Raw genomic sequence first — 23,603 nt, 5'->3', positions numbered from 1 at the left:
TGTGCTTTCCTTTATTAGGTAGCTAACTAGCTTGCTTTCCTTAGGTAGCTAACTGGCTACCTATGCAGGCTCAAAACCTTTTGCTTGAGTAATTTATTAATAAATAGTAGTATCTTGTAATTTCATATTTCATTAATCTGAAAAATAGCACAAACCCTGTTATGAATGGCTAGTGAGAAGAGGGATTGTGGAAAAATGGTTTTTGCTCTACAGACTGGCACCTACTGTCATTTCCAGAGTTTTTTTACTAATGCTGGAATTCTGCAGGTTTTTTTTTTTTTTTTAATGCTGATTTTGTTTCAAAAAGCAGCAGCACACATAATGAAGAGTAAAATTGCATTGACTTGTGTGTCTGGGATAAATTGCAACTAAAATGCTGTAATAATAAAGTCTAGACGTGCAAATTACAGTTTGTGTGTTCTGCTACACTGATGTTGGCACTTGTTTACTGTAAGCAAGGTGCCTATCTACAGGAATAGCTACACTTTGAATAAAAAAAGCAGCCAGATGTCTCTACTGTTAGGAGATGTAATGCTCAACTGAAAGTCATCAAGAGATACGAAACGTGTAAGCTGTGAAGAGCCAGCATAAACCACCCTGGCTGCCTTTATGCTGGTGAAGCTGTAATTTTACAAGCTGCTTGAGAAATCAAAAAGTTCAGATTCTTACATGATCTTTTTTGTTGTTGTTGATTTGCCTCCACCTTTTAATTTTTTTTATTGTATTAGGTTCACTGACATTGGTAGAATGCGAAAAATCTGATTCTCTCTTCAAGCCTCCCTATTTCTGCTGAAGGCAACAGGAAAGAAAATGGAAAGAGTACCTAACTGTAGCAAAACAGCCTGGTAATAAAAGGATACAGCCTCCTCCAAAGGTGGGATTTTCCTACAGTAGCCACTGAGGCTGTAGCCCGGAGCAAATTGGGAATTATGCAGCAAGAGAGGAGGGGGCAGCAGCTGAGCTTCCCTCTGAGCTTGTGAACTCTGCTGGGATTTTTCAAATGTGCTAATTACAAACATAAAAAAATGCAGGTAGAGTTTTGTTCTTCTTCCTTTCCCTGGATGTACACTTGTGACTCAGAATGTAAAATGTTTGAAAACTGCTGAAATGGAAGAGGTAAGGCAAAAATGGAAGGCGGGGGGGTGTTGGTACTCTGAACATATCTCTCTCTCTCATTGCTACATTTTCTTTACTGAAGATACACTGGAGTGTGGCTGCCTCATCCCTGTGAGTGTGCAATGCCAGGTTGGATGGGGTCCTGGGCAAAACGATCTAGTAAATGGCATCCCTGCCCATGGTCCCTTCCAACCCAAACCATTCTGTGGTAGACAGGTTCCCAAGGACATGATGCTCCCCACAGAAAACAAATTATACGTTAATAAATGCACCTGCCAATACATTGAATGAGGGTAACTCGACCTTTAGAGAAACAAGGAATGTAAATGCAGTATTTTAAGTCCTGAGTGTCTGTTATTTTAAGTGAATCTTTGCTCTGTCCCAGGCATCACACAGGTGCCTGAAGCACCTGTGACCCCTTGTCAAGGGGTTTGGTTTCCTTCCCCACACCTTCTGCTGTATCACAGCACCTGCTTGTACTGTCTGAGGGTTCACCTACCACTTGTGCTCCTTGGAACTGGGCCACGGGAGCTTCCCCAGCATTAAAAACCTTTTCTAAACAGATCTGGACTTGCTCTGAGCCATTTTCCAGCACTCATAAATCCTGCCAGGCCTGTTGGCCTACGTGCACTAGAGTGCTGATGACACAGCCCTAGCTCTCGGATCCAAGCTGGCCTGTATCCAACCAGCTCAGGATGGGAAGGAGCCCTGCCCAGATGGCCCTGTCACAGGCCACAGGGACACAGCCAGGGCAAGCACTTCTAGTGTCCCCATGCCCCCACCCAAGGTTCCCCTGGGGCCTGCCTTTCAAAGATACATTTAATAATGTTCAACCAATCTTTTACCATTTCAATGTCATCAGGTTCATATTTATACATCAGGCTACACTCTTTGTCTCCTGATGTCAATACTCCTTATGTGAGTTTGTGTAAGATTCAGGAAAACCAGTGTCTGTTGATCCCCTCCTTTAGGAAAAAGGAGGAAGAGGCCTACATGGCCGCAGAGGAAAAAAGAAGGAGATTCTTCTTCAAGGTTCTTCGCCTTGCAGAGGTCGGTATGGTTTTTCCTGCTGGTACAAATCCCGTTTATTCTCCTTCAGCACAGCACCCTCTAGTGACTATCCCAAATTCTGGAAATGCTCGGTCTGTGACTGCCTGAGCCCTGATCAGCTAAGAGTTTGAAGGGAAGGATTCAGTGCAGCTTCAGACCATAGAGCATTCTACTTGCATTTAGCTGGCACGAGTAAATGTGACCCTATGTTTGTCACTATTGGTATAAAGAGCAAAACATTCGACTGAAGTTATCCCACACATAAATTCACAGGCAGGCAGCTGGGATCCGCTCTCTCTTGAACAGATGGTCTGCAGGATCTCACCCTAGAACTGGACCAAAGCTTTTCTAGAAAGCTTCTTTCAGTAAGTCCGAGTAACAAAAGACTCCTCACTTTTGCTGGTCAATTTTAACAATTAAATCGCTTTAGTAACTGTAAACTCCATCTTTATTCAAGATCCAGCAAAATCCAGCAAAATCTCAGCATAACACCCTTTGAAGCTTCTCTGTCAAATGTAATCCTTGCTCCCCCAAACCTCCTTGTCCCATCTAGGAGGCTACACTGGACAATAAAATCAACTTTTGATCTTCTTCTCCATGACAAACTGAAGAGACAGAAATTTCTAAGCCTTTCACCTTAAGGCTCATGTTCAAACCCTGGATTATTTTTATGGCCATTTTATATTTCATTCTTCTACTGTTTTGAACTGAAAATCACATTTGGGGGACAGCAAGGAAAAAATCCTTCTTGTTGAGGATATCAACTCTTTGGCAAAAGTATGGCCAGAGGTGCACATGCCAACAACCAGACAGTGGTACAAACTGTGGCAGAAGCTCTTCACATCTATAAGCAGCAGAAGAGTGTTGGGTTTCTAGAGGTGGGAGCTAGGAGGGGTCCAAGGAAGGGATGATTCTCTCTTGTCTCATTCTCTCCTTTGCATCTTACAGCACTGCTCTGGTTTCTTTAACTAAATCCAAATACCAAGAGTTTTAGTAGAAGCACTTGAGATTCGGGTCTCCACATCTACTGGTTTTAACGTTTACAACTGGGGGTTTAGCACACTGAAGGCGCCTGGCTGTTGCCATCACACACATCCTTCAGTGCTCTTTATTTGTAACCAAGCCTAAAAACATTGCTGGTTGATTACTCATCTCTGCTCCTCTCCTCCCAGTGAAGTTCTTCCATTGATAATTTTAGCTCCTACTTCACCCTTTCCTACAAAGCAAACCTATTTCATCCACAAGAGCCTTTTTATTTCTTCTGCCTCCCTTCCACTGCCTTGTGCAAGCACAGCTTTTGGGCAGACCCCTGGGGGTGCAAAAGCTCAGCTCTCACAGAATCGCAGTCACAGAACGGGTCAGGCTGGGAGGGAGCACAGCGGGTCCAACCTCTAATCTCATCCAACCTCCCTTCTCAAGCAGGGTCATCCTAAAGCACATTGCACAGAATTGCATCCAGGTGGTTCTTGAGTATCTCCAGTGAGAGAGACTCCACAACTGTCTGTGAAATCTGTTCCACCCACATAATAAAGACATTCTTCTTGTGTTCTGGTGGAATTTTCTGTGCACTGGTTGGCACTGGTTGCTTCTTGCCCTATTGCTTGTCACCACCAAGGAGAGCCTGACTCCATCCTCTATCCCTTTAGATATTTATACACATTGGGAGGCCCTCTCTTGGTCCTCTCTTCTCGAGGCTGAACAGGCCCAGCTCTCAGCATGTCATCGTGACAGAGACACTTCTGTCCCCTAATCGTCTTTGCTGCCCTTCTCTAGACCCATTAGCTCCCTGTCTCTGTTGCACGGGCGATCCCAGAACTGGAAACGCTCTCGGCCCAGCCCTGCGCCCTCCACACCGACGTTCCCTGCCCGCGGCACCAGCCCCGCCTGCAGCTCATTCCGGCGCTCGGGCCCGTTCCAGCCCCCATCCCGGGCCGCTCTGCCCAGGGCTCGCAGGACTAACGGGATCCAGGCCGGGCCCGCTCCCGCCGCCGGCCCCGCCCGTTCCGGCGGTGCGCGCGCACCGCTCCCGCCCCGCTTCCGCCGCCCGGCCGCGCTTGCAGCGTCATCCCGGGGGCTGGTTTGAATGAGACCCCGAGCGGGGCCGGGACCCGCCGCCGCCGCCGCCGCCCGCCCGCGCCCGCCCGCCCCGCCAGCGCCGCGCCCCGCCGCCCTGCGCCCGCCCGCCCCGCCGTGCGCCCGGGCCGCGCCGCTCCGCCATGCCGCTCTTCTCAGGTGAGCGCGGCGCCCGCCCCTCCCGCCGGGCCCGGCCCGGGAGCGCTGCCCCGGCCCCGTGGCGGGAGGCGCCTCGCACGTGCGCGCCCATCCCGGCCGGGCCGGCGGCGGGAGCGGCCCGGGAGGCGCGGCCCGGGTGGTGAGGCGGGAGGGAAGGGAAGCGGGAGGCAGCGCTGGCCTGGCCCTGCTGGCGGGAGGGCGGGTGTCAATCGCGGGCCGCCGTACCTCGGCACTGCCCTGCCTCGGTTTGCTCTGGCTTCCTGCTAAAAGAGAAGTGGCGCTGTCCCTCTGGCGAGCCAGGGCGCCGCATCTGCGCCTTCCAGGTGTGTCCGCCTCCACTCTTTGAAATCCGTCATATCCTTCAGACTCCGATGGGTTGGAGAAGCCCAAGTCCAACCTTTGACCAGGCACCACCATGTCAACTAGACCAGGGCGCTGAATGCCACATCCAGCCCTTTCTTACACACCGCCAGGCATGGTGACTCCACCGCCTCCCTGGGCAGAATATTCCAGTGTCTAATCACGCTTTCTGTGAAGAAATTCATCCTAGTATCTAGCCTAAACATAAAATTCAAGCTTTCTTAAATTTTACCTCATCCCGCTGGCCCTTCTTGCTATGAGGAAGGGTTTCCGTGGAAGACTTCAAGACCAAAGCCGCCAGTGACACTTCTGGGACCAGTTACTGCCTTGATAATATCTCACAGATTTGGCCTGTTTGGGCTTTTCAGTTTTTTAGGTAGTATGCAGCCTCAGTACACAGCTTGTCCACTGTTTTGGCTGTGGTTAGCCAACTGGGATCCTTATGTCAGTGTAACGATTTTTCTTGAACTCATCCAAATCTAGTGGTGTTTCCATCACTGGAGATATTCAGGAATGATTTGGGCACAGTCCTGTGGCTTGTGCTCTGGGATGGCCCTGCTCGAGCAGTGAGGTTGGATGAGATGAGCCTCTGCGGTCCCTTCCAATCTGACCCGTTCTGTGAAGTGTATGCGCTGTGTTTTCTGATCAGCAGGGAAAATACATCCTTCCTCTTTCTTACTTTACATTGTTTTCAAATTAACGAGTTTCTCTTTTGTTTTGCATGAAGTCTTGGTTGCAGTCTCTGAAGAGAAAGACAGTCATGCTCTTCCATTCTTCCTCTTGAGTGCTGCATTGTCAAAACCAGCGACACTACAGATTAATAATTGCTAACTCTTCTGCATATTTAGCAGTGGAGGCATGACTCTTCAAAAATTCAAAACCCAAAAGTCTGTGCAGCTGACTTGTTCAGTGACTGAGTGGGTTGTCTTCCTGCAAAACGGGAAAAGCTTTGTGCTTTGTAGGTCTTAAATATGCAAAATAATAAATGTGTTATTAAAAAAATCAGAATATTGGGCAAAATAGAAGATGCTTTCTATTAGAAATACTGAAATGTTGGTCATTTGAGTTCCTTTGTAGACTAATCTAGTCTAACTCATTTAGACTTGCTTTTGATTATTCTGTGATATAACACGTCACAAGCATTGCATAGATATGAAATCTGAACCTTTTTGGAAGGGTTTTCAAAATTACGACTTCTAAGAGTTTTGTGTTTTGAAAAGGTATGGTTGCTGTAATACATTTATGTAAAACCAAAGCAGAGGTAGAAGGATGTGGCTTTCCTAAAGTCTGGTATTTCAGCCACTTACCGTGCATCTAGGATATTGCTGCGTGCTGTATTTTACAGATCTTCAGTAAAATCTCAGCTTGGTAAGGAAGCCTTATGTGCCTGTGTTAGTTCTTGGAAGTGGTCAAAGCTGGGTCAGTGTTCTACTCACTGTAGAGGCACACAGCTTATTCCAGGCATTTTCTGTCTGCTCTTGGTCATTACTTGCCTCACCACAGTGAAGTTAGCATTCCATTGTGCCATTCTGCCTCCCCTTTCTGCTAATGATTCTATTTCCAGCATCGAGGTTTACACTTTTTGTGGCCAAATTTCACTTTGCTTCTTAATTCCAGTCCTGCACCTTACTGGGGTCAATAGCCTTGCTTTTAAAGAACGCTGTATTGTTTTCCTCTGAAGGAGGACGGAAGTGCTACGGATAACTGAGCTGGAATCGCACCTCTGAACTTCCTTCAGAAAGTTCAGTTGTTTGCAACAAGCAGTGCCAAGAGAATGGGAGAGTTAGTTCCAAACTGCTTTTCTGAAGACCTGCAGAAGGGCTTCTCATGCTGTTGGACATACTTACTGCTTGCACAGTTTCTCAGTATGTATGTTACTTTAGACTTGTTTTGTAGGATATTTTTAGACCTGCTGTAAGTGGTGTGTTCTGATGGATGAGGTGCCGTATAGTAAAGGCGTTCCCTAGCTTCATTACCGACAATTTTAAGAGCCAAAACCAGAATATTTTGAGACTGTATGAAGTCTTGGTAATCTTGGTAATTGAATTCTTGAGTATTAGGAAATAATCAAGTTTCAAAACATTTTGTTTGCAGTGAATGTGAAATGGGGAAAAGAGAAATTCGATGGCGTGGAGCTGAACACTGACGAACCTCCGATGGTCTTCAAAGCCCAGTTGTTTGCTCTGACTGGAGTTCAGCCAGCCAGACAGAAGGTTATGGTTAAAGGAGGAACTCTGAAGGTAGAAATCAGTTTTTTATATAATTTTTATATTATGTCTAACTTTGTTATGTGTTAACATGAACAACGACGATGTTTGTGGGTGTTCCTCCGGAAGATCTTTGGTTGTATGTGTTAAACTGACTGCACTTCTTTACTCATTTATACAGAACAGCTTGGTGGGAGACTTTGTTATTTTTTTATGTTCAGAATCTGAATGCAAGTTTTTTCTTTCTGGCTTGTTTAAGAGAAGTTTCTTGGTTGCTTCTCTACTGGAGACTTACTGGTGTAATGAGACATAGGCAATTTTGCTGCAAAAGCTTGTTTACATTTAAGCAGTGTTGAACAATGCATGGGAAACCTTATTGAAAACAAAGCTTGGCTGCTTTTTATTTTAGTCAGATGAGACTTGATAACATGTAAATAGCTAATATTGTGTAACCTTGGATGAAACACAATTGTATATTTAGAAATGTGATTAATATTAATGAAAATACTTGCTACAAGTATCTTGCTACAAGATAATTAACTTGTCTTTTATTTTATTTCACAGGATGATGACTGGGGAAACCTAAAAATAAAGAATGTAAGTTCTGAGCAGTAACTAAATTTCACTATTCTATTTTTTTTATTTTGGCACTTAAAGAAAGACTTGAAAAGTGCTTGCTGTTTCTTTTTTAATGGGCAGTGCTATCTCAGAAAGTTTTACCTTGATGAAAAATAATTTTTTAGATGTCATATGTAAGCATTCTTAGAAAGGTCTCACCATTGATTTATGAAAAAACTTCTTTTTTTGCATCAGTAGAGAGCTCATACTGTCTTTTCTGGAGTACTCAAGTGCATATATTTATTTATTCCATACAAGAAATGTTCTTCATCAGAGCAGTGCTGTCTTATCTGTCATAGTAAAAACCAGTGATGTTGTTTAGAGAAATCTGGTGAATCTGGGTACTGTCTGCAGACCCTTGTCCTTGCACATCCCCAGCATGGACAAATGTTTTGGTGATGCTGAAATTACACCCCTGCTTATGTCCTTTTTTACCAACCTGCTGAAATGTGCTCTCCTGCTGTCTTTAAAGAAAGCCATTTGTAATGGTAGTTCATACCTTTGGCTAGTTCAAAAAGAAAACAGAAAGTGTGTTTATGTTGCTTGCCTGTATCATATTGCGTCAGGGAATCCCTCAGATTTTTTTTGATTTTTTTTGTGTCATTTTTGTTACTGTAGGTCTCTTGTAACCTCTTGTAACAGCTTCAGTAAAACTGAAGTTTTGCTCCAGTTCTTCACTGGGCAGATTGAATTAGGTAGCATTTCTCTTACCCTTGTAACTAGTTTGCAAGCATCTATTAGCAGCCTGTAGCTGCAGCTATTCTAGCAAAGTTATTCAGCAAAAAACGCAGTACATAATATTATTGTCTTTTTCTGCATGTGCTGTGCTAATAGCTGCTTTTATTCATTTTAAAGTTATATACAAGTTCTAGGGATTTATTTACACTGTCAAAGCAGTTTGTCTTCATTCTGTTGTTCATCCTTTTCCTTAGCACTGTATGTTTCAAGACTCCAGATAGTAATTTTCCCCTCCTTTGACAGATCTTATTGTGTAGGTGTGCTCCTGTTGAATGCTGGAAGAGTCCTTTTCATATTATGCTAGTTCAGCAAGCATGGAAATCTGATTGACTTTTTTTTTACCCCTTAAATGTTAGTTCTCATGTCTAAACTGATGTGGTAGTTCAGATTATTTTTCACTTTTCAACTAGTTTAACACAGAACTTGCCAGGAAAGCTCACCAGATGTTTCGGTGGAAACATTTAGCATGGATAATTCTGTGGAGTTGTTCTCAGTAGGTACTTCCTAGATAAGAGGAATTGAGGTACACCCTAAAGTCACAGTAGTGCAGTATTGGTTCCGTTAAACTAAGAGAAAAATGAATAAATAAGCTGTGTTTGTTTTTGGGGAAATAGCTGAAGTATGTTAGGAGGGTTTGAGTGGAAATAGCTGTCCTTAGATATGGATTGTTGTTTTTGCTGTGTTTCAAGGGGATGACCTTACTAATGATGGGTTCCGCCGACGCGCTTCCAGAAGAGCCGGTTGCTCGCCCCATCTTCGTGGAGGACATGACAGAGGAGCAGTTGGCTTCGGCTGTAAGCATGTTTCCAACTTCAGTTTCTTGTAAACCTTCCAGGAATGGCAAGTTTTTAAATACTTGCAGTTGCTTAAAAATGGGTTTTGAAACTATAGTGTCTGTTTAGTATCTTCACCAAGCATCACAGATTTACATCAATGACCAAACTGGGAGCAGTGAAAAGAAATCTGGGATTTAATTTAAAAATCATACAATTAGTGCCGTTTTTCCTTTCAGCAGGCAGCTTAGTAGATTTTCTAAAAATATCATTGCTGGTGTTTTTAAAGATGAAGTTGTATTGCCCTTACTGCATCAGTGTCCTGTACTTTGTCTGAACAAGGCCTCTTAGATATGCAAAATTATTTCCTGCTTCTTTCATATCTGTGAGGAGAGACTAGGGTTTGGTTTGGGGCGGGGTGTATTTGGGGTTTTGCTTGTCCATGTTACTAGTATTAGGTCAACTTTGTGAAAAATGAAAATAAGTTTGACACACTGTTTTGCTTTGTGGAAGTAAAGTCTGAAAGAGCATAATTATTATTTTCTTAATGAAGAAACTCCTGAGTTTCCTTTTTTACAGCTTGAAAGGCTTAATTTTCTCACCAGTCATTTGTACTGCAAGCTTTGTCATACTTAACAGTTGCATGATTGTTGTCAGCTGTGCATGCAGAACAGAAATACTTTAATGCATGTCCGTATGAAAACGGATCTGTAGTTCAGCACTGGGTTTGTGCTCCAGCATTTAGTGCTTTCCAGGCCACCTGCAGGTGAAGGGTATCTATGTATTTTGGAGTAACCCCATACACAGACATTGAGATAACTGAGAGGCAAGCGAGGAGGTGATTTCACTGTCAGATAACATTTTGAAAATGTTGGTCACATGGAAATTTTGTTATACATCAAAATTTTGTTATACATCAAAATTCAGTTGTCTGCAGTGCATCTATTCACTTGTGAAATGCTGAATTAGTTCTTGCTTCGTAAAATAATCTGTTGGTATTGGTATGCAGTACTACTTCAGTTTCATTAAACTATGTGTTTTTCCCTGACAAATACCTAAGTATTCAGGATTACAGAAAAAGAAAGAAAAATTCTGTTATGTGGTGATTTGTAGTTATTTCTGAAACTGGTTAGCTTACTATTAGTTGGCCTTCACATTGATCAGAACTTCAGAAATTCACAAGTTGTCTGAAAAGATCAAGTTAATGATCTGTTGCAAATTTCTGGAGAGGAGTTTAAACAATGCTTTTGTTTCCAACTACGAACTTCATCATCTTCAGAGTTTTACTGAAAACTGATTTTAATTAAAACATCAGTGCTTTGTAGAAATGTATTCATGTGGAAATTTCACAGAAATAGAATTTTAAGGTCAAAACTTGAATGGGATTATAGTTGAACTTTCTGAATAATTGCATGCTTGAAGAATATATTCATTAAACTAAACATGCACAGAAAAAACCCCAAAAGCATTCCTGAATGTTCCCTATAAGTATCAAATAGTGCAATGATAAATATAATCATAAAGTGGATCTGGAAAACCTCATAAAATTTGATGGAATATTCCAGGTTTTATGCATAATTCATGTGCTTAGAAGTTGATGTCACATTACAGGGTTTGTACAAAAACGGTTGCCACTTCTCTCTGACCTTCAAGCACCCTTGTGAATTTTTTTGGTAGATGGAATTGCCATGTGGATTGACAAACCTTGGCAACACTTGCTACATGAATGCTACGGTTCAGTGTATCCGATCGGTGCCAGAAGTGAAAGAGGCCCTTAAAAGGTAGGACAAAAATACCGTGACTAAAATGTTTCCTTTAGCTTATGAAGTAGATATTTTGCAGAATGGTCATCTTAATACTGGTATGGATTATCATGACAGTCTATTGCTCTTTAGGTCTACTCAAGATTGACAGAATGATCCATTGAAGTTTATCCTATGGCTGTGTTAGTCTGTGCTTTAATAAAGAAGTCAAGGCTTTGTGCTTCTTAGGCTTTGTGAACTGGCTTTTAATAGAGAGAATGTGTTTTGCTTAGCTAGAAAGTAGTTCCTATCAAGACCAGTTTGAAATTCTAAAATAAGCTACTGAACTCTTAACCTTGGGGTTTTTTTTTTTTTTTTCTGTTAGTTTTTATGGTTTTGTTCTGCATAAAAGAATCATATGGGAGTCCTGTTCCTTTGAGGAATATTTCCTGCAATGGCTCTATTGCACAGTATATTCAGCTGTGAAATTCTGACATTTGCTACCTGGAGGTACAGCAGGAAGTTCTAAGACATGCCTTCATGGGATTTTGTTTTGTTTGCTAATTTGTTCTGATTGTAGGATAACTTTTCTGATTTTTGTTTCTTTGTTTTTGTTATTTATGACTGAAATGTGAAAATGGCCTCTGTTTTTTTTTTTTTTGGTTTTTTTTTTTTTTTTTGTAAGGAATATACACAAAACTTGGAAGTTATGAATATTGAAAGAAAAAAGAATACCTGCCAATGTGGCCTGAATTTGTCCTCCAGATGAATTGTAATGAGAAAACAATGAGTTCTTAAAAAGTGAGAATTAGGTAGAGCACTATTGCTGTCCTAGGGTTAATTTCATTCCTTTTCCCCTGCTTTCTTGATTCTGTGGTACCCAGCTGGATATCCTGTATTACTGTAATCACTTGTTATTGAAGTAGTTATAAACAGTTTTTCATTCTGTTAGCAGGTGAACCTTTATTATTAAGCACTGAGAACTACTCGTGAAGTACAGAAATTTGTTTTCAGGGTTTTTATTGACTATCAGTGTTATCATTTTTGGAAAGTCTTTATTTCCATGTGAAAGACTCTTGAGTTATGGCACTGAATCTGAATACTGGACAAATTTAACATACCAGAAAGCAAAATGTAGCCCGTGAAACTGGCAGACTGCAATACAAGATGTGGCCGTATTGTCTGTGGGAAGTCAGATTCACGCTCGGATTCAAGCTCTGTTTTTCCCTGGTGATTTAGCCTTTTTTTGGTCTTCCCTGCTTGATGACAGCATAGGAGGCTGTAGGGTGCATGGCAGTGGGAAGGTGTGAAAGGACTCACTTGGGAAAGCTGTTACAGCTTCTTTCCTCAGGCCTGCTCTGCTGATCTCCCCAGGGAACTCCTCCCTGTTCTGTGGCGTCATCTAGCATGGTCAGAATTTCAAAAGTTCAGTCTGAGATTAGAGAATATCTGAGACCCTCCTTTTGCTTGAAGGCTTTGGGGAGTCCATCTGTTCCTCATTCAGCTGCTAAATTAGGACTTTAAAGAAGAGTGGTAAGTTCTTGTCATATAGGTAGACTCCCACTCCTTTTCAGTCTAGGAAATACTTCCCCAAGAAAACATCTCTCTCTCACTGTTTTGCTTCTGCTGTGGAGGGAGGAAGCAAGCTTGCCCTCCATCTCTGTGCATTTTATCTGCCATCTATCCCTGAAGGTGTTTTTTTCCCCATGTAACTGAAGAAGCCGTGGGAAATGTTTCAGAAATGGGGTAACTTTTGTTCAGACTTTCTCAGTTTCTTTAAAAATAAAATGAGTCTTTGAGGCAGAAGGATTAGGGAAGCAGCAGTGATGTAGCCAGACTTCTTGGTCTGCCTTTATTAGTGTCTGAAAGAGGCCAGTTTTCCTTTGCTTCCATGCTTTCAAAATAGCTGAAACTTTGAGGTAAATGTGAGTGAATCTTACCTTTGGTTACTTCTGGCTTGGTGATAATTTCCTTTAAATGAATCCAGTTGCTGCCTGCTTCAAAAACCCAACTGTCCTTCTAGTTTGTGTTTAATTGCATGCAAATTATTTTTCTTCCCTTTTAGGTATGGTGGTGCCTTAAGAGCTTCAGGAGAAATGGCCTCTGCTCAATACATTACTGCAGGTTGGTGTTTAGAGTAAAACAGAGGGATTTAGACAAGTGTGTGATTTCCTGCTAACTGCAGATGAAATTTGCATTGTTCTTTCGTGCATATGCCTTAGGAATGTCAGATCTGCTGGCACTGGAGGATTCATTTTGTCTTTAAAGGCTATTCTGTCCCTGCCTGCAAGGCATTTATCTCTGCACATTGTCAGGCTGCAGGCTAGGGAAAAGATGCTTCAGAGTGATCTAGGCTTAGATAGAAACAACTTGTATCTCTTAATTGGTTTACATGTAGGCATGAAGTAATTGGAACTTCCTAAAGCAGATTCCATCCATCCATCCATCTATTGATTTGACCACTTTGTGTAGAAATACTTTAGTTCTTTGTTTCACGTAGTGGTAGGCTAACACCATGTTCCTGGGGTATGTATGTCACTGGTATTTTTTAATATGATTTATTGCCTGACCATTATTGTTACAATGGAAACTGATGCTTTATCAGTGGTCTTAGCCTTTGCCCTAAAGATCCAGATTTCATATCTGGAATGGAAAGGAAAGTCTTCAAAACAGAAGTTACTCTTTGTTGTGGTGGTCTGGGTGCTCACACTGTGGGAGCTCACGGTGGCCCCGTATCTTCAAGCTCTAACTAGAGTTCCAGTTAGACCCCTTACACTTGAACAAGGGTACTACTTGTCCACTTTTTCTTTTTTTACTCTATTTCATTGCCCCACTAAGATGCTGGGCCAGGACACTGGGATTTCTACCAGTCCATTTAAGGAAAAACAAAACAATATAAGGAAGGAAAGGTCCAGTTTGTGGGTATGCCTGCTGATCGAATTTTGGGGTGGTAAGTTCAATGGTTACTCTATACAGCCATGCCTGCCCCTCCCCTTTTCACTGCCTTTACTTTGTGTCCCTTGTTTTCTTTTTAAGGTGACAGCTCTGCTTCTTAGGAATTTTAATAGTTTAAGTAATTTGTAGTTAATTCTTGGGTGCTGAGCTGTTCAGGAACTCCTGCATGACACTTATGGCATTTTTTTTTTAAATTGCTGTGTCATATCAGTTGCACCTCTTATCAAGGTCAGTAAAGACATTTCTAAAAAAGGAAGCAACTGACCTTGGTTCCCTGTAATCTTGCCTATATTCACTTGCTGGAGAGAAAAATTCATTAGTCTCTTGACTTGTAAATTAGTGACCATGAAGATTGTTGCCTACCTCACAGGGTTGTTGTGAGGATGAACAGGTACCTTTGAAGTGATCTGTGGATTTAAAATGCTGTAACTTGGGAAGATAAAACATATGCCAGACTATGGAACAAAAAAGAAAGCCATGTGTGTTGTCATGCAGTCAGCATCATTCATTGGATTGCATATAGTTATGAGCTCTCTGCACATATGCATACATGTACTTGTTTTCCTGGGTCTTAAGCATGGGTGTTTCCTAGATATTTTATTAAAGTTTTTTTTCCTAGTAGCTGGTGAAACTTAAGTTGCTCTAGAGGATAGATTGTGAATGCCTCCTGGTTTCTCTTGTGAAAACATTGTTCCTCAGAGGTATTCCAAACAAAATCTTAATTGCTCAATTTTTTTTTTTCCTGTTAGCAGCCAGGAAAGACGAGGCAGTATGTGCCAAATTCTCAGAATTGCCATCTTTATGCTTTCCAAGTTGTGTTCAGAAAGGAGATCATAGGTGCATCACTTATACCACCTGGAAAATTTGGTCCTGCTTTGGAAAGATCAAATTGGACACTGTTAAATAATCAGTCTTTAAATGTTGTTGCTGTTTTACTGTTCTTTTTACACTTCCTGCCATGTTTGAATTGTTTTTTCGCTTCTCAAAGCATTCACTTTTTCTTCAAGCTCTTAGAGACTTGTTTGATTCCATGGATAAAACTTCCTCCAGTATCCCACCTATCATTCTCCTGCAGTTTTTACATATGGCCTTCCCACAGTTTGCAGAGAAAGGTGATCAAGGCCAGTACCTTCAACAGGTAAAGACCAATTATTAGCTTATTGTTTAAAATTCTGTAATATGTTGGAAGTTGAGAACAAGAACATTTTAAGACTTTCCTTCTCCTGTGAAAATAATTACTCCCAGTAAAGTGAGGTGGTTTTTCTGTAGAAAAGTTGTATAGAAGTTGAATGTAGTATCGAGTGCTAGTTTTAAGAATGCATGGTGGAATTGGGAGGAATTCTTAGTTAAGGAATCCTTGTGTTTGGCTTTATAATTGATGGGTTTAATGTTACTAAATCATGATGCTTGTATTCAGATTTAATGTTGTGTTCCCTTCCTAGGATGCCAATGAGTGCTGGGTGCAGATGATGAGGGTACTACAGCAGAAGCTGGAAGGCATAGAAGGTGATACAATTATGGAGGTAATTGTAGTCTCACTCTAACCAGGATAAGGATTTATAGTATTTTTTTTTCACGAATGTTTTGTTCAGTATTATCTGTTTGTGAGTTCTTTAACATATGTCTGGAATAGTGAAAATGCTTTCTGATGTCTCTGATCAGCATAATGCTACCATGGTCCTGTCAGTGATGCTGTGGAATGTGCTAAAGGAAACCTTTCCCTTTGGGCTGTGTAAGGCAGTGTTGCACCAAGCTGGTGGTGACACCCTCTCATGTCTGTGGCAGCTGGCCCTGATAACCTGTGAATTCAGCACATAAGAACTTTTTTTCTGAAAAAAGTGTGCTACAGTTTTAACTCGAATGGTTAATCTGATACAAGAAATTGCTGAAAGTTTTCCCCAAGATTTTACCAGCACAGCTTTCTTTTTTCTCTATAAATGTTTTCTGGAGAGTCTTGGCAGAGCTTGGAAGACTGTCTTAAAACTTAAGACAGATTTAAGTTGAGGGGCTAGGGATTAATGAATTTTTGATCTTGCTTGTTAATGGGCTTCAGATTGGTTTTAACAGCATGTTATAAGCATATTTGTTTTGAAACTTCTGTGCTGTGTAAGAAGATTACCTGACTAGGAGAAAATGCACCTATAGAAAGATGAAGGGTTAGGCTTTAAAGAATTTAAATAAATGGGGTAATTTTGTCTGTAGAGAAGACTGTATTTACATTCTGTTTAAAGTTACATCATAAGAGATTTTGTTTTACAGACAGACTCTGGAGCTACAGCAGCATCCTCTAAAAAGAAGAGTTTAATTGATCAATTCTTCAGCATTGAATTTGAAACAGCGTATCCTAAAGACTAAGGCAAGACATAAACAACGATGATTTCATACTTTAGTGGTTGAGTTCAGGGAGGATGAAAAGCATTGTTCACAATAGTATGGAAAATGAAGGTGTAGGTTGGGGAATGGGATCATGATGTTGTGCAGGAGTACACAGAACTTAACTTCAAGATTGGATATGCTTTGAGAGAGAGGATGATGTGGGGAGAAAAAAGGGTAATGGAAATCTACAGAGAAAAAACCCTTGTTGATGTTCAATAGCAGGTTTCCACCCCCCAGACAAGATTGGTACTTACCAGCTTCAAGGCTGCAGACATGCTTTATCCAGCTAAAAGTATTTGTTGTCCTAAACAGGCTTTTTTGGCTTGTAAGGGTATGTAGCTGACATACCTGGTGTCTAAAGATGCACAAACAGTCACTTGATTGATTTTTTAAGGAATAAATTAGGTGTCCACAGTTGTATGAGTAAGAAACAAATGCAGCTGACAACTTTCTAGTGGGTTCTTTATAGCAAGAAAAAGAGGATATGACCACATGGGGCACACATCTCATGGCAAGTATTACTCTTTTCCCATTTCTCCACCCCAAAATCCTGGCTGTCATCAAAGTGAGCACCACTTTTAGAAAGAATTATACACTGGATTTTGCTTGTCAGAAATGAGGAAACATCCCCTTAGATGAGGTGCTGTATCTCATAGCTTGGTAGTAGTGAGGAATTTTTTAAGGTAAGAATCATGCATCTCTCTCCCTCTTCTGTGATGTTTGTTGTCCTTAAAATAGTTGAGAGTCTTGGAATGTGTAGCTAAGAGGAATGATGCATAGGCCAGTATCAGCAAGAAGACTTGTTAGAAGAGTTGCAGACTTTGAAAGTGTGATTACAGCAGCATTTGTAGAATAGCTGCAGTCAGAAAAATACCTGGTGGGAAGGAGGTGGATGAGAGAAAAACATTGGGCTAGAACTATGAAAAGAGGAGAGAACAGACAGAACAATTAAAAGGAATGTAGAAAATAATGAAGGAATTAATTTTATTTCAGTGAAGAGGACAGATACAAGGTAGGGAAAAAAGCAGGCTCTGCATGTTGAAAGAAGCAGGAAGTCTTGCCAGCAGCAGCAGTAGAAGAACTTGATTAATCATAAGCAACAATGAAGTGTAATGTTGCAGGAGGGCTTTGTTAACTGGGTGTTAGCAGACAGTTCATGTGTCCTGTGTCGTGGGGGTTGGGTGGCGATGGGGGAAAAGAAAGAAAAAGCAGGCCTCAGCTTAAATGGTGATCAAAGACTTATTTTCCTTCTTTGGATGTGCTGTTTGCCCCTGCTGCCTCTTGTTCTTAGCCACAAAGGAACAGATTGGTCTGATGGAAGGGCTCCCTCAAATCCTTTTTGTGCTATGAGAAGTAAAAGTACTGTCTACACAAGCACAGGATTACCTAAATTGCTGTGCTGCTTGGCATGTTCTTTTCACTAGAGCAGTAGTTCAGCTCTTGGTGCATGATGGTTTTCCTTAATTTTGTGAAGCATGAAATGTACAGAAGCCGAAGAAGAAGAAGTAACTAAAGGAAAGGAGAATCTCCTTCAGCTTAGCTGCTTTATCAATCAAGAAGTGAAATACCTGTTTACAGGACTAAAACTGGTAAGCTATTGCAACTTTTATTGAATTGAAATTCTAAATGGCCTGCATATTTCTCAGTTGAAATTCTAAGTGACCTAAATGCACATAGTTCTAAGTGTATTTAATCTGTAATTTGGAATTGATGCCTGCTGTCCAAGCTTTACAAAGTTTCAGGAATCTTTTTGGTGTTTGTTGAAAAGATGGCTGTGAAAGGGAATTGCATATTAATGTCAAACAGACTTCAGCAGAGCATTATCTTGACCCTGACATGGTCTTCACCATGCAGGTAGCCAAGTGCAAGGCAGTTTGCTCCTTGTTTCTTCAGCTTGATTTCACTCCAGACTGAGCAGTATCATGATTTGTGCAGCAGTCAGTTCCTAGAAGGTCCAAAAGTCAGCTTGGAAGTAGGGTGGCATTTCGATTCCTAATTGAAACCCTACCAGATGGTAACAACTAAATTTGATTTTGCAGATTTTAAAGGGGGTGTTATTTTCTGTCAGACAACATGATTCTCAAACTTTTTTAAAGTAGAACTCCTTAAGGTAGTCTGTGCTTTATATGTATGTACGTATTTTAAAATTGTAAGGGCTTTTTGGGGAGAGTCTGAAGTAGAAAGGAGAGAAGGAGAGGAGCTACTGCAAAACCTTTGTAGTAACTGTATAAGACTAGAGCAGTGATCTGGTTTGTACAGGACTAAAACCAAGTTGCATGATTCTCAATGATTCTCAGATAACCTTTGTATATCTCTGTCTTCCTTTTTTTTTTTTTTTTTTTTCCTAACGGAATTTAGAAGGAAAAGCAGGATAAAATAGCTAATGCTCACAAGTGAAAAAAACTATAAAAAAGGAAACTTCCCTTTCAGGCCAAAAAAAAAATCTACAATTTATGCTAGATTTCCTGGAGCAAGAGAATTGCAACACTAAGAACCAAGCTAGTCTTTCCTGGAATTTTGTTAGGAGACACCAGCTGTCAATTTAGATGCATCTTTGGCTGCTTGAGACTGAGAGCTGAGAAATGTGTAAATCCTCTTCTCACAGGACACTTCAGATTTTCTTCAGTTGCGTTCCAAGCATATGATACATTTGTAACCAAGTCCAGATACAATTCATAATAAAATCCAATTGTGATTCTACTCTTGTGGAGCAAAATTTCCTGCAGAGAGAAACTCAGTGTTGTCAGGGTTCAGGAATGAGCCTGAAGCTGAAGGAATGAATGGGCATAGTACTTTCTGCCAAGGAATTTCAAAATCTTATGTGTTGTAATGGCTGACAGCAACACAAGAGACTGGCAGAACAAGATTTAGTTTATGGTTTGTTTACCCCTGTTGTGCTTTTCTCTAAGCTGTGTTTTATGATGAACATGTGTTACTTCTTTTTCTTGCAACAGCGTCTTCAGGAGGAAATCACCAAACTCTCTCCAACACTGCAGAGAAATGCACTCTATATCAAATCTGTGAGTGGTACTTTCCTTGCTCTTTACAATTCTTTTAATTGTCAGTTTTCTGTTCCAAACAACAAAGTTATTGCTGTAACACCATGCGATTTGTGTTTATAAAGCATCTGAGTATCCACTACCAAGAAATTTAAGACAGAGTTTCAAAAAAGGAGACCTTATTTCATTCTTGAGGGTTTGTGTAGAAATACATTCCCAGAAGAGACAGTAATTTAGGATGACCAGTGTTTAAGGTAAAAAAGATCTGTGAATATTTAAAGTAATAGCTTTTTCTAATTTGTTTCTTTTGTAGTCCAAAATTAGTCGCTTGCCAGCATACCTGACTATTCAGATGGTTAGATTTTTTTACAAAGAGAAAGAATCTGTGAATGCAAAAGTTCTTAAGGTAAGTTTTTTGCATATTGAAATTCAATTCCTCTTTATGTTTTCTGTGAGTTTTTATTAAAGGTAGACAATGAGGACTTAAAGACTACTTTCTAAATTGTTTGCCTTTAAATTGCATTTAAAAACATTAAGAGTGCAGTTTCTTTGCTCAAGTACCAAGTAGTTTTGTTCCCAGTTGTTGATGGTGTGTGGCAAACTACAGTACCCAAAACAGACTGAGGAAGGAGATAAGGGGCAAAAGTGAATTTGCCCCAGTACTGCTAATATTACATCATGACAAAAACCAAGATGTTTTTTGGTCTTTTCTCACCAGTGGTTCTGAGAAGAATGCTTAACTAAGGAGAAGGCCATGCTTTCAAACTCTGAACAGTGTTCTGACGTTGATGGGAGATGTTTATGCTGTCAGACACTTCCTGTATTAGTTATTTTAATTGTCTGGATTTCTAATGGACAAATGCAGGAACCAGCTGCAAACAGCTGAATGTTCTGGTTTTGCTTTCTGTTGGCCTTGGCTGACAGACCTCGTAGGCTGCCCAGGAGCATCATGATAGGTGCTCCTTACAAGAGGAGGAAATGAGGTAAGGATTGAGGGTACATGTTAACTATTTCAGAAGGTCGTTTGGATAGCACAAAATAACATTTTTGCCAGGGTACAGTCATTCTGCTTGCTTGCCTCCTTTTTCTTTTTCCTTTCACCTGTATAGGTATTTCTGTAGAGTCAAAGTATGACAGCTAACAATAAAGAATCTGATTTATTGTTAGTCTGTGCTGAATGTAATAATTTATAGTGGTTTGTTTATACTGAATTAGACATTCTTCTGTGAAAGCATTGTAGCTCTTTTGGTAAATACTAAAAGAATCCCAGTGGGTCAGGTTGCCATCAATTTGAAGAGGGCTGCATTTAATTTGATTGTGTTGACATCCCATGGGAGAATGCTTTAATGTGGAGTACCAAATCATGCTAATAAATCTTTGTTTTTTCCTTCCTAGGATGTCAAATTTCCTCTTATGTTGGATGTGTATGAGCTGTGTACACCAGACCTGCAGGAAAAAATGGTTTCTTATCGATCAAAGTTCAAAGATCTAGAAGACAAAAAAGTAAATCAACAGCCAAAGAACGTAAGTCTCCTGACACTTTCACTAATTCATATATCTGAAACTAGCGTACTAATAAGGACTAGAGAAAACTTGATGTCCCTAAATATATTATTTTCTTACATGGCAAACTCTTTGGTATTGAGCTTTAGATATTTTTATCCTGTATTTTCATGAAAATGGTGTGTTTGCTTGATGAGAAATGTTAAATGCTATAGTCAGACAGCATGTATTAAATGTATTACAATGTAGTGCTTCTGTTTATTGGTGCTATGCCTTATGGTTTTCTGTAAGTTACACAAAATTATTCTCTTTAAATACTACTGTTCGCTGGCTGCTCTCTTCTTCAGTGGTGTAGGAAGCTGTTCCCTGCTCAGCAGCTGGAAAGGGTTGTAGAAGGCACTGCCATGTGCCTGACTGGTAAAAATTAGAGTACATGTACTAGTGAGCTTAAAGTCAGCACTGTAAAAACTTGGAAAATGGTCTCATTTCTTATCCTATCTACAGAACTCTAAGATTGACTTCCCTGTCTTTACTGAAGACAAAAGTAAATGAGCTAAAATTGTTGTGTTTTAGCCTTTTTTTTTAATGTTTGCTGATATTTTTCTTGGCCTAACTCCTGGCAGAATCTTTTAAACATCTGGATAAGGCTTGCATCCCCTCTTACACAGATGGGAGCAAGGAAAGAGTGCTATTTTTGAACAGAATGTATTGGCACTGAGAGTCTGTCTCTGTTATTTTCTTATTGTCACTTCTGCTGCTAGCAAGCCCGCACCAAGGATTAAATCTGCAATTGCAGAATTGTTTCATAAACAAACCCATAAATCTCGCGGGTGAACACTGCAGGCAGTATGTGCTAAAATAGATTTGCTTTAAAACTGATCTTCTTCAGACAAGGGTTTTGTATGTCCACCTAAAAAATACAAGAATGAATTTCTTTCAAGTTGAACAAAAATGTTTAGACTTAGAAATGTACTTAAATTAATGGAGACTTGGGATTTGATGTGATTATGGTAGAGCTTTTATTAAACTGTTCCACATTAATTCAACTTACTCTCTTTTTTTAGTCTAGTAAAAGTGATGGTGCACAGAAAGAAGTTAAATATGAACCATTTTCTTTTCCTGATGGTGAGTACAGGAAAGCAAATCAACTTTAAAGTAACTTTCTATTTACTTGTGCTTAAGTGTACCTGATGGTAGCACTATTTTGAGAACTCTGTCTCTTTAATGCTTTTGAAAATTAATCTTCAAAGACTGTCAGGAGTGGAAAGATTAGGTAAACCAAAACATTGAGATAGTGAAAGGCATAACTGCCATCCACCTGACAGGCTGGTGATAATAGAAGACAGGCACATCAAAAGACATTTGCATGTAGTGTGCATGCTGCCTTGTCAGTGTGTGGTAGAAGGCTGAAATCCAACCAAAAACTTAAACTGGACTTCTAAAAGTGGTGGTGCTGGTGTTGCCTCAGTTTTGGGGAGGCTTGGAGCCTGAAGGCCCAAAGCACTCACCCTGTGCATTACATCAGTAATACTTATGGGTACATACTTATTTCATAAAAATGCACAACATCTTCAGTTTCCTGAGACTCTCCTGGCTGAGAGCTGCTGCTTTAGTTCACAATGGTTTTGTACTGTGGTGTAGCTGGGGTTTTGCACGCACACCTGTGGTGCTGTGGCCTGGCTGATGCATCTTTGGACTGTGAGCTGTTAAAAATACTGCAGCTGTTCAAGGAGGACTCAATGTTACTTTTTCTTTCCCCTTCAGATATTGGCTCTAACAACTGCGGCTATTATGACCTGCAGGCAGTGCTAACTCATCAAGGCAGATCAAGTTCCTCTGGGCATTATGTGTCTTGGGTTAAAAGGAAACAAGGTAAAAAAAATGAACAAATTGCAGCCCTGTTAACCATCCTCACAGCTCCTTTCAGCAAAGGGGCTGTTAAGCAAGCTTAGATTTTATGCAGCTAAGTTACAAATGATCCTCTTGTTTTCCTTGCAGATGAATGGATTAAATTTGATGACGACAAAGTCAGCATTGTTACACCTGAAGACATTTTGAGGTTATCTGGGGGTGGAGACTGGCATATAGCTTATGTTCTACTCTACGGGCCTCGCAGAATTGAAGTGGTTGAAGAAGCAGCTGAACAATAGTCTTCCGTTTTAGCCATTCTGCCTAGGTGTGAAATAAATGTTGATTACTGATCACTTCTTTAACCCCAGAGCTTTAGCAAGTGGATAAATAATTTGTTCAAACCTTCTCATGTGCAGAGGGATATTGTTTTAAAACTGATCCATGTACCAATTAGTCACTATGGGACTGGACTGCCCACTGTGGTGGTGACGATACTTAAAATAGCTTTAATGTCTTGCAGAAGATAATTTTTTTTTTAATGAGCCTCTCCTCCTCCTTCTTCTCTAATGTCATCAAGTATTTATTACACACCTACTCTCACATTTGTTACTCTTGCATGGTTTATACCACAGTTCAGTAGCTGTCCATCCTTTGCCTTACCTGGCAGTTCTGTTAGGAAGGTAGAAGAGAAACCATTGCCTTGTTGTGTAACTCAGTGCTGCTGCCCGTAGCCAACCGCTGTGGCTACAATCAAGTATTTGTCCAGCCTGACCTGCTGATTCAGTCTGTTCTGTTGCTGGCATCTCATGATTTCAGAATAAATTGTGATCAACAATGTGTCTCCATTAAAAACAGCTCCTGTCCTGGTACTGTAGTCAGTATGCGTTTGTTTTCACTTCTTGGGCCACCACTGATGAATGTCTCAGAGCAGTCATGGAATAAAGTCACTTTTTTTTTTAAGCTGTAGGGATGTGTCTCCTGTCCCGTTACTCCTTATTCAGTAGCTAAGTCCAGTGTGGTGGCTGCAAAACTGGGCTTTGCATATTTACAGGACCTTCTGTAGTAACTGGATGTGTGTGACTG

At 40.7% G+C, this 23,603-nt stretch overlaps 1 protein-coding gene across 2 annotated transcripts; it reads left to right on the top strand.

Annotated features, from left to right (window-relative positions):
• The first annotated feature begins 4,291 nt into the window (after positions 1–4,291).
• USP14 (ubiquitin specific peptidase 14) lies at positions 4,292–23,394 on the top strand. 2 transcript variants are annotated; one of them, XM_059858990.1, is made up of 16 exons: positions 4,292–4,398; positions 6,853–6,998; positions 7,530–7,562; positions 9,011–9,115; positions 10,772–10,875; positions 12,902–12,960; positions 14,799–14,929; positions 15,234–15,314; positions 16,051–16,130; positions 17,642–17,756; positions 19,122–19,187; positions 19,480–19,572; positions 20,562–20,690; positions 21,734–21,794; positions 22,434–22,541; positions 22,668–23,394. In XM_059858990.1, the coding sequence occupies exons 1-16, from the start codon at positions 4,383–4,385 to the stop codon at positions 22,817–22,819; spliced, it is 1,479 nt and encodes a 492-aa protein (XP_059714973.1). In that variant the 5' UTR covers positions 4,292–4,382; the 3' UTR covers positions 22,820–23,394. The 2 variants fall into 2 exon arrangements, with proteins under 2 accessions (XP_059714973.1, XP_059714966.1); XM_059858983.1 differs by lacking the exon at positions 4,292–4,398 and adding an exon at positions 6,518–6,623.
• The last annotated feature ends 209 nt before the right edge of the window (positions 23,395–23,603 follow it).

This window comes from Haemorhous mexicanus, chromosome 1 (assembly GCF_027477595.1).
Source record: "Haemorhous mexicanus isolate bHaeMex1 chromosome 1, bHaeMex1.pri, whole genome shotgun sequence".
Lineage (NCBI taxonomy): Eukaryota > Metazoa > Chordata > Aves > Passeriformes > Fringillidae > Haemorhous > Haemorhous mexicanus.
Note: the sequence above shows the minus strand (reverse complement) of the source record. Positions and strands in the feature narration are given on the sequence as shown.